The following is an 11,594-nucleotide window of genomic DNA, read 5'->3' as shown; positions in this document are numbered from 1 at the left end:
GAAAGCGCTAAAAGGAGATAGAAAACAAATAGATTAAAACTCAATTACTTTCTTTCTAGTTTTAATGTTCAGTGTTACTGTTGACAACGGAAGTTGATTATAAAGCATTTGGTTTCTTTCAGGACGTGACCATTTTACTTTCACATAGTAGTATACCCAAAACTCTCCAGTTTTCCCTGAAGATTGAAGATAGAAGTATCTTTAGAAAATGCCTATTAGCCAGAATCCCAAAGAATGTGGTAAGAGAACAGTTAATATTTCGTGTACGCTTATATGCATTCAGTCCATCTAGGCTATCGACCATCATAGTCATCATAGATAGATCTAGAATCTAGTTAAGTATCAACAAAGAAAGGCCACCAGTCATAGAATAGATGGTATTTTTTTACTTTCCCTCCCGTCTCACACTCAGCTACCAGTTGTCTATTTTCTACTAAATATTGATGCGCTGAACACGAATATCAACTTCATTTCCGTCGCAAATTAATGGTTTTTGAAATATTTGATTGTTTTTAACCGAGATAGACATGCTTTGGACCAATCGGGGGGTTCCGGGGGGCCTGCCCCACTGGGGTAAAAGAAAATCTGGGGGGTTACAGGGGGGCATGCCCCCCTGTTTTTACACCCATAATTTGATATTTTACAGTTAGATTTGAAATTGTCTTGAAAATAATTGATTTGCGACAGTTTTAGTGGCTTTATGTGTGATCTGCAGCAAACAGTACAGCAGTTTGACCCCTGAAACAGTGCATCTGTGTGCGGGAGTGAAAGTAAAAATTTACCGAATAGATTAGAAGATCTTCTATAATTACATAAAAATTCTCAACCCTGGTGAGAATAGCTCATGACCCGTTATTCTCACCCCCACCACAGTGTGGGCATGAGGCGAGGACTCCCCCCTGACCTCTCGCAGCCCGATAAAATCACCTCCTATGTAGGATAGGCCTGCTATAGGTGGCGGTGGCTTACCACTTGTGGTTGGGAAGAAATGACTCATGAGTGCTTGGCGCTTGTTTCCCCATTAAGGCCAACTAATTAGCGTTGCCATAGCCTTGATTTTTTATATTTTTAAAAAATCAAAAAGCCTATTCTTAAAATTAGGCTATAATTGTGAGGACTGGTAGGTATCAGATACGTTCTGTTTTTAACATTTCGTTCTTGCACATTAACCATAGATCTAGATCTAGAGTGGTCTTGCTCAAGTGCGACTATGTCGGCCGCGCGGCTAGTCCGAGCGTTAATTGATAATTAAGGTTTGTCTTGTTTTCGTCTTCCTGCCATTGCGCAACCAAGTGACGCTTCGTTTTTCGTCTGAGTCTTGAGTATTCACTCCAAGCCGTGAGGACACCTTTGACCCCAGAAAGATCGACAAACATCCATCCCTCCCTGGTCCAACCTTCGTTCTTAGCTAAAAAATAAGGCCGGCACTATTTCTCCGAACGTTCGGGAAAGTAAAGCTGGGCACTATTTCTCCGAACGTTCGGGAAAATAAAGCTGGGCACTATTTCTCCAAACACTCTGAAATCTCATCCTTTCCCGCAAATTTAGGATATTATATAGATCTATAATTATAGTTTAGGCCTACCAAAGATTGTTCGTATACAATATGGTTCAAGCGGTCCAAAAAATGTCCGCAGTAAATATTTATATAAAGAAATGCTACAATTCCAAACAGTTTTTCGCTACAGATATGACGTGTTGCCTATGAAGGGTGCTGCTCTTAAACGTAATGTGTTGTGTTCACTCGTGTGCTGTCTAGATCTAGATCTACGGAGGGTTATTGATAAAGACACATAGAACTGGCATCTGCGTTTGTCACTGCTGCGACCAATGTACTGACACTGGCAAGCCCTTAATGTGTGTGATTCCATAATTTACATGTCCTGTACTTTTTTTTAAAAATTACGCACATTTAGGGTTAAAACAGCCAATCTTCTTCGGACAGGTGGACACACGCCCTTATTTGTTAATGTCTATTGTTGTTTTTGGGCTGTTCTAATTTTGATTTCTTTCTGTTGTGAAACCTTTCTTTTTCACGTTTTTACACTCATCTAAAAATCTCTAGACTAGATCTAGCTCTTGAAAATTGAAATAAATATAGACCCAAAAATTTGCTCATGTGTGTGTGTGTGTGTGTGTATGTATGTGCGTGTGTGAGTGTGTCTGTGTGTGGTAGTAAGTGGAGAGTGAGGAGTGTGTGTGTGTGTGTTTGTTTTTCGGGCTTTATTTCAGCTTTTATTCAGTAACAGTTCAAAGTATACAAAAATAGAAACACAGGATCCATTCACTCCAGGGCTCATGAGTCATTCGTCTCTTTCAGTTTCACTCATTCATTCAATTCCCGTGTTCTCTCCCGCGGCTCATCCCTGTCCACATGACTTTCATACCCCACCACCTCCCTCCAGGCACACACAAAGAAAATCTTACTCATTCCCTTGCACCCTGCGAACCATGGACAGTAATATAGGCAAAACACTGCCTGAGCTGCATTCCTTTCGTTCGCGAGCTGTGGACCAGGCCAGGGGGGTCGGTGTCATAGTCATCGTCTTGTAGTTGCTGTCGCCTGTGGATACACTCGCACATTCTTCCTTTCACCCGCTCTTTCACTCACACTGTCTCTCCATCCACAGCTCAGCTCGTCACACGTTCAAAAGTTGCCCACTGGTCATGTTTAGTTAGTGTGTGTACATGTGCATGATGGTGGTGGGTGTGTGGTGGGTGTTACTGAAGGTTGTCCATAGGCGGGCTTGCCATGCGGTGTTCATTCCCAGACCAGAGGCAGAATGAAAGTTGGTGCCGACCTCTCGCAATAAATAGGCAAAAAATAACGAGACCGGAAGCCGGAAACTGTTCGGAGAAATAAAGATCGGCACTATTTCTCCGAACGTTCGGAGGGTGAAATTTTCATGACATGCAACATAAAAAATGATGGGGGGAAAAAGCCACATAAAAGAACAAAAATAAAAACAAAAATTGATAGCTTAGGCATAGTTTACACTTATAACTAAGAACTTTCTTTCCCAGCCCGCAAATCCCATATAAAGAAGATTCATCACGACAAATCTGACAAAGATGTGGCATACTTCAAAACTCTAAAGATCAATTTTCAGAAATGAAAATCAGTGAAACCGATGTTTGCAGCCAACATCGATCAAGCTGATGAAGGCTTACGAGCAACATAATATTTATCTCAACTAATTACAAAGGCAGGGAAACACCATGCTATCGATGAGAACCTCATATTGCCTGTGATAAGAGAGGTGGTCAGCACAGTCCTGCAACGTGCCCCGGAGCCTGTGTTGAAAGTTTTCTCACTAAGTGCAAATACCATTCAAAGACGTTTAGATGAGATGTCAGCTTATGTTGAGGAATCACTATGCAAAATGCTGAAAGGAAGTGACCTCAGCCTTTAACTGGATATCAGTTCATAGAGGTTGAGGAAATAATGCAATATTTGTTATTTGCGAAAATGTCGGAAACAGATACCAAAGGCGAGTCCATTTTCAAAGTTGTCCAAGAATTTTTCGAGGAGAAACAGATCCCTCTGACCAGTACAGTTGCCTGTGCAACAGATGGGGCACCGTCGATGGCAGGTCGGAAACGTGGATTTATGAACTTCTTGAAGAAATCAGTCCATGGAGTATTTACTGTTTACTGTGTCATTCACAGACAGAATTTGGTTGTAAAAAACCTGAAGGATAGTCTGCATGACACACTGGCCATTGTCATCAAGTGTGTGAACAAGATCAAAGTCCACGCTTTGAACTCGAGACTGAAAATGACGAGTACTTTCAATGCTAATCTTTTGCACATTGAAGTCTGGTGGCTCTCGAAAGGAAACTGTTGAACACAATTATTGTTCTGCCTGTTTGACTCTGTGCTGGAGGTATTTTTTTTTTTCAAGAAACAGACATTGATCTCTGCAAAAAACTGAAAGAACACAAGAACAACATTGCGCTCCTCACAGATCTTTTCACAAAGTTCAACCAGTTCAACTTTCAGCTGCAGGGGGATAACACCAACCTGATCTAGGCTTTCGTCATTCTTGTCGAAATTGGAAATGATCCGCCGAAACACTGGCAGAAGAAAATTTTTCAGTTTCCTAGCTTGACGAAGACACTGAAAGAAGGGCGCATATCTGACGAGAAACTACAAATATATATAGCAACCACCTCAGAGATTTGCACGCTGATATGAAGACAAAGTTTAGCCCCCTGATATTTCTTAACTGGAAATTCCATACTGGATACTGGACCCATTGAACACTGAAACAAAAGATAACTTGCAAGTAGCAATTGAAGAAGAGCTTCTGACGATGAAATGTGACTTTGAAATCTAACCATTGTTCAAAAAGCCGTACCAGTCATTCTGGTTGAAAACTGTTGTGCAAAACAAATATCCCTCCCTGTGGGAAAAGATCAAGTTGTTGTTCATCTCTTTTCCCGCCTCCTATCTAGTAGAAAGGGGATTCAGTGCAGTGACAAGGTTGCTGACGAAGCGTACTGATATGTGTCTGCTACTGACCAATCTGAAACCTGATGTTGATAAGTTGGTTCTGTCTTAGCAGGTCCATCCTTCCCATAAGGGTAGTGTCAATAACTTATTTGCGCATGCTTACTCCGTAGTTTACCCTTACTTGATATCTCAATGTGTCTTTTCTTTTTTTTTTTCTTTTCTTCCTTTTTTAAAAAGCAAAACATTCACTTGTTTAACAGAGTTTTTTATGTGCACGTGCTACCACTGTTGATGAAACTGATGATGATGATGATGATGATGATGATGACGATGATGATGATAATTACAGACTAAGATCCATGCATACTTTTTCTTTCATGTGGTTTCTCACATTTGAACAACTTAATAATATTTTTATTTTCTACAATGGAGATATTTGATACAAATCTCAGGCAACTGTATTGTAGCACGTTGATGGGAGAAAACGTTTCATATAGATAATGTCAATCTGTTTTCAAACCAATGATCACGGGCGTTTTTATTTATTTATTTATTTTTTGGCGTTTTGCTTCTGTAAATGTGATAATACATGTTTTATTTTTATTGATGTTAATAACACTGGTCGTTTAGTACCGATGACAACTATATGCATAAAATGACAGTATTTTGCTCTCAATGCCCTTGCATATGATTGGAGAAAAAAAATGTGTTTTATTATCTCTCATACACGCTTAATTTAAAACTCTGTAACGATGGTGATTTGTGAATCAACTAATATTCAGAACTAAATCATTTGAATTCAGGCACGTTACTTTCTACTCTGCTGTTTGAGCTCTCTCTTTATTTGTTATTGTTATTATATTATGCATGTCGTTATGTCAGATTGATGATTGGGATGGAGTAGGGGGCGCTGGGACTCGGCTGAGTGAAAAAGGGGGCGGTGGGCGAAAAAAGTTTGAAAACCTTTGGTCTAATTTCACCACGCTGCCTCGCATAATATGTAATATGGTGGAAAATATGGCTTGGGTTGTTTCAGACCTACATGAAATGAAGAGAAAAATATGCTCTTGCTTGTTTATAACAAAACATGTTTTTTAGTATGTGATTACTCTCACACACACACACACACACACACACACACACACACACACACAGACACACACACACGCACACACACACACGCACACAGACACATGCATCCTTACACACGCACAAACCTTGTTACCTCACACACACACACACACACACACACACACACACACACACACACACACACACACACACACACACACACACACACACACACACACACACACACACACACACACACACACATGTGCGCACACACAGGCACGCTCAAACATAATTGATCATTAATATAATTTAGTGTTGATTGCTCATATTTACATGCTAAGACAGTAAAATAACTGTAGGTCTAGTCTGCTAGATCTTCTGGAAGCTCTACTGTAGGGTCAAAAACTATTATCACTGCTTCAGAAACAACGCACGGCATATTTTTCGATACCTTTCATATGGGTCTAAAGCGACAAATGATGACTTTTTTATATAATTATATACAGTGGAAACATCTGACAACGTCTGGATTTGGTGAGAGCACAGCATTAATGAAGGTGCTCCATTTGCTAAGCTATTATCGCTATTTCTCTCTAGTTTGAATCCAGGTATGTGTGCTCTTGAACATATGGGCTGTGTAGATGGTTTTCAATAGTTTTCATGGCTTCCTGTCACATCCTGGCGGAGAAGGACATAAAATCGGAGAAACACCATCTCAAATGACCTGACAGTTGTAGTATTCCGGGAGGCGTTCCACAACCAAATCAAACAGATAAAGGAGACAAAATCTACATATTGAAAACAGTACATCATAATTTTCTTTTTGAAAAGTGTTTCAAGTCTTGTGCTTTGAGCTTTTGAACATGAAATTCTAACGCACGGGAGACTTCAATGTGAATGGAAACATTAACGGATGCCATTTTAACAGCAAGCTTAAAGGAGTTTTTTTACCTCTTTGTTTTGCCTCAAATTGGAGGAGGATTAACTGTTCTCATTTTACAATGACCAAATCTTGTACAGGTGGATAGATTTAAGAATTGCTTTCTTATTAGATTTTCTTAGGGAAGATACAGGGTGATTCCCAAAAAACCTGTACACCTTTTTTTCTAAATATCTCGCACAAAATTTGTACTAGAATGTTATGATTTGGAATAGATATATAATTCATTCAAAAGGAATTTGTATGACTTAAAATTCACAAAGAAAAAACTTATTTTTAAAAACGAAATTTAAAAGATCTTGTAAGGGAATTCTTGAAATGATTGGTTTGATTTTGTCCTTTCCTTTTATTTTGTTAAATCTAAATTTTCCACCACTGCACCTGTAACCTTTAAGGGGAGACGTACACTCCCGGAAAAATGTTCTAAACGAATTTCTTTTATTCACTTTCATGTAATTGTGCAAGAAGTTCATAGGTAAATAGGATGTACTAGGGGTGAATTTATTGAATTTTTCTGAAAAATGGGTCTCTGTGGTGGCCATCGTGGATTTTCAAACCAGTTTCTTAATGCAGAAGAATTGCAGAGTAAATATTGAATTATCAGCACACAAGTACAAACCTGTATGAACTGGGGATCCATATGAGGATTTTGACCTATCTTTAAAACTAAAAAAGTGAGCCCAAAGTCATTGGACCCCCGAGAGTCAGTTGACAAAATTTTTGAGTGCATATTACAAAAAATTTGAATATTTCCACAAGTGACCAATATTTCCCAATTCCCTCACATAGATCCCCAGAATAGATCTTAAAGCACATGTACGCCAAATTTGAAGCTTCTAGCTTTAGTAGTTTTTGAAAACTCCTTGCACCAAGGAGGTCACATAAGTCAAAAAGTAGATTCTGCGAAAAACAGAAAAAACAGGGATTTTTAGAGCAATTTTGCACTTTTGAGTTTCTTCATTTTGACCTGATAGAACAGATGTTGAAGGATGTTTTTCTGCAAAAAATCATCAAAGGACAGGGGCTCATCAACTGAATTCTGCACCCTGGTGACGTTTAAAGGGGTGCGAATGGTGTGTGTTTGACCTTAAATGGTAGCTTTGTCTGGGAATTTTTTGTTCTGGTTCTCTTCAGGTACTAACTGAGGAACCATTTCCGCCCTTGACATCAAAGAAGGCCTTAGGGTCACTTTAACATTATTTCTGTACCTTGTGTGAAACTTACGAAATGATTTGGTGGTGAGGAAATGTTCAATACAAAAAGCTCTCCTCTCTTTATTAATCTTATCCATGATCACAGCAGGAAAAGAAAAACTATCTGCAAACTTCTGTTGGCCTTTTAGACTACTGTAGTATGCAATATGACTTAATCGTTGGGATTTTTAGTGGTAGGCCTTATGCGAACTAGTGCGTCGTGCTACAAAAATGGGGACATAGCTGAAAATGGGTTGTTTTTTTACACGCTATTTAAAACAAAACCATTCCGTGGATTTTTTTCTAAAATGAATATCAGACGAATTTCTTTTGACTTCCAAAATATTGTGTACAAATTTGAAGCGCAAAACTTCACTGTGGAGGAAAATATTAACAAAAAAAGTTGTACAGTTGTTTTTTTCGATCACCCTGTACTCAAAGTCACCCTCTTTGTCTTTCTCCGACACCATTTTCCCAATGACGGGGACACACTCCCCAATAATCTCAAGTTCAATGACAACAAAGTTCTTTAGGTTCCACAGGAAGGGCGCCACTTTTGAACAAGAACCCAGAAAGCCAGTCTTTTCGGGTAGATTTTGTTCACATTCCATGTTTCTGGCATGATTATAATGTTCACCATGACAGATTATGATGTATGTATTATGACAAATGTCAGGTTGAAGCAAGACTGTTGAATGTTTTATTGAATACTCTGAGAGTTTTTTCCTGAGAAGTCGACCAAAATGTTGTTTAAACATAAACGAGTGTCTCTAAAACGCACTGATGTCTTCGCATCGTTTTAAATAGAGTCTTTCCGAGTGGATTTCTTCACATTGTACATAGCTTCTGCATGATGCAAAGACAATGGGTCATTGTCAAGTGCATGCATGGCCAGTTTCATCTTTTCATGAACTAAAAGGCTCTTTTCTGTTTAGGGCTCTATATTTTCTTGACATGGTTCAGTCTGGGAAATACAACAACACAAGTATACGTTTTTAAAATTCAATTTCATAGAAACTCTGATTGCAACTACTCTTACTTGTCTTACATCAGTTGTCGGAGACTTCAGACAGTATGCAAAGTAACCCGGGCCTACCCTTTGTACGAAGTTTCCTTACATGGAAATAGTGTAGGAAACATGTTCATGATCAGACGTCATGAAAACTAGGATTAAGTTTATGAATTTGGTATAAAACAGACACCGTTAAGTACAGATACATATTCCTGGAAAAAAACTGATGCACTATTGTGATATGTAAAACTTACAAAGTGAGGTATGAAAAACTTAGATACTCCCTTGTCAAAAACACAGTTTCATTCACAGCAGATGCAAGATTTTGCTCAGTGAGGTGGCAAAAACACAGCGAGCCAAACCTCAAATGACACGTAATGTGATCCAGTGACAAAATGTGTACTATCAATGGTTTAGCGAGAATTGACATGTCTGAAGTTTCCCTATGTTCGAGGCCTCTCCGCTCTCCCCTACCTCTCCAGAAATTAGTGCTCAAGTCTATGGAAAAAATTGGATTAGTAATTCGTTGCAATGTAATTATAAATAATGGTGATGTGACTATTCTGGATTATATTGGATGGTGCCATTGTTTACTTGGAATTTCCAGCCAACACAAAGTGTTAGATAACATCCATGTAAAGGTACTTTAATTTTTCAAAATAAAAACCCTTTTCAAATACCCCTACGTTCACTTTGAGTACAGTACTTGCATTTTGACATTGTGATGATCAAGCACTGTGAGGTGTTTTTACGTTATTATCATAATTTATGGAAAGAGGCAATAGCGTCTTTTTTCAAATGAGAGAAATCTATGGTCTCCATTTTTATTGTCTGTATTATACAAAAATATTCTGTTACAGGTCATGTTGTGTTTCAAAACATGTATTTAAAAAATAATTGTGGAAAGAAATCAATGTGAAATATAGTTCTCTTTTTTTCCAGGTTGGTTCTATCATGCACCAGCAAAAAAACAGGTGGGAACAGAGCGCATGGATGCTCCTGCACCTTCACAGATTCCTGGCATTGGTTATGATGACCCGGCGGTAATGGAACCAGAACAAGTCCGAGAGATGATGTTCAAAGAAACTGACTCAAAGTACATCCGCATGGCCAAGATGGGTGGGAGAAAAGGTGCGTCTGCTGACCTTTTTTTTCTAGAATGTAGGCCTACTCCAGCAAATTACATCTTCCCATTCACTATATATAGGCTTACTCTTCAGATTCTAAAGTTGTAGTGGTATCAAACTCATACACATGCGTCTCTTCTCTTCTCATTTTACTGGATTAGAAGTTAAAACCCCAGACCTAATGGTAGTTTCTGTTAATTCTGCTGGACATCATCAGGCAGTCTGGTGTTAATGGGTTTACAGTAGGCCCTATTTAGATTTTTATTTATAATGATATAGAAAAAGAAAAGTTTGGACCAAATAAAGTTATTTTCCTTCGGTAAATCTTTCACCATAAACAAGTTTCTGTCACTTAGGGGCGAAAGAGGATGAAAAAGTTTAAAAAGTAAAAATAAAGTTCCTGTCAAAGGACTCCCTACATAGTGTTAATTATTCTTTCTTTTTTTTCAGATCTGTTGCAGTTTCACCCAGAAAATTATGGAGGGAAAAAGAGTGAGGCTCCTGTAGGCTATCATAGAAATGAGTGGTTCTACTTGGAGGACAACCGCATGGAAGATGAGGAGAAAAAAACTGAGGAAAAGAAGTAAGGATTGACTCAATTTGAATCTGTTTTAAATACTTGTATATCTATTAATAGCATCTTGAGATTAGGACTTATGACTGAGATTGTGTAATTTTTACCAATAGGACTACAGTGAATGTCGGCTACAATTCGCACAAGCATTCCTGGCTTGGAGCATTGAGCATTAGTAAGCTAGAGAAACAGATGTGTCAAAGTCATGTTTTTTTTCTCTGGCTACTGAACAATGATAGGCTAGCCTAGACATAGATCTTCTTAATGAATTGCACACTGGTTTATGATACCAAATGTTGCCATATGCCACGCCCTACACTGACATGCATCTTGTTGCTCACATTGGTTATAATGAACACTCGGATTCAGTTAAACTGAAGATCAAGCCTGACGACTTCATTACATCTGAGTTCCACTGTTCCTTGTAGTTTCCTGAGATAACCCCCGATTTGCGAAAAAGGTGTGATATTTCAACATTTTTACAACTCCTTCATAAAGAATCTTCCTTGAGATATGGGGGGCATTTTTTAAGTTTTGAGCTTAAGTCTCATTCTAACCTTTTACAAGAATCATACTCTATGGATTCTTTGCACATTTTCATTTTGCAGGGAGTGGGAGTTTTTGTTGCCGGAGTATATGGTACACAAGGGCTACAAGCCTTCTTTTGAAAACCCAGCCACCCCACCTTCACGAGGGAGAGCTCCATTTTACACCGAGAAAATAACAGAGGTTGAGAGAGAGCAGCGGGAGGGAAGGTCAGCCACTGACAAGACAGTCAGGATTCCAGAAATTAGAAGACCTGGGTGAGTTTTCTAAAAAAAAGAATTTCTTCTGAATTTGTAGTAGGCCTACAGCAGTTTACTGGCATTAGGTGAAGAATTGTATAGCTTTTTGTAGGGAAAGAAATCCACAATTACTAAGCATTTGAAAATCTACTTTATTTTCATGAATGTTTGTCAATCTTTGAAAAGGAAATGTGCTGCAATTCAAAGGTACTTTTGTCTTCACTTTTCTCAGTTACCCTAAGCTGACAAACCAAGTATGATAATAATGATATACCAATGGGATATTTTGACAAGCAAGTGTTGTAAAAAAAAATGTTCATATGTTACTCAGATGCATAAAGCTTGCTTCAGAAATATAAATCAAGACTCTAAAAACGTTATTAATTAGATAGAAAGAAGTGGCAAGTTAAGAGTCTGACATGCAAAGAAAAAAG

General features: G+C 38.5%; 1 protein-coding gene across 3 annotated transcripts in view; it reads left to right on the top strand.

Annotated features, from left to right (window-relative positions):
• The first annotated feature begins 94 nt into the window (after positions 1-94).
• The window catches only part of LOC101846518 (uncharacterized protein C7orf57 homolog), a 16,416-nt gene continuing 4,916 nt past the window's right edge, over positions 95-11,594 (top strand). The window contains exons 1-4 of one of the 3 annotated variants that reach the window (XM_005104886.2): positions 95-239; positions 9,617-9,805; positions 10,252-10,384; positions 10,984-11,178. In XM_005104886.2, the coding sequence (XP_005104943.1) occupies positions 209-239; positions 9,617-9,805; positions 10,252-10,384; positions 10,984-11,178 (548 nt within the window). In that variant the 5' untranslated portion in view covers positions 95-208. Of the gene's footprint in view, positions 240-6,497; positions 6,550-8,124; positions 8,252-9,616; positions 9,806-10,251; positions 10,385-10,983; positions 11,179-11,594 lie in introns of those variants that run through there. The other 2 variants (XM_035971465.1, XM_035971464.1) reach the window with 2 other exon arrangements.

The sequence above is a fragment of the Aplysia californica genome, unplaced genomic scaffold (genome assembly GCF_000002075.1).
Source record: "Aplysia californica isolate F4 #8 unplaced genomic scaffold, AplCal3.0 scaffold00440, whole genome shotgun sequence".
Classification (NCBI taxonomy): domain Eukaryota; kingdom Metazoa; phylum Mollusca; class Gastropoda; order Aplysiida; family Aplysiidae; genus Aplysia; species Aplysia californica.
The sequence above is the reverse complement of the archived record's forward strand: the minus strand, read 5'-3'. Positions and strand labels throughout refer to the sequence as shown.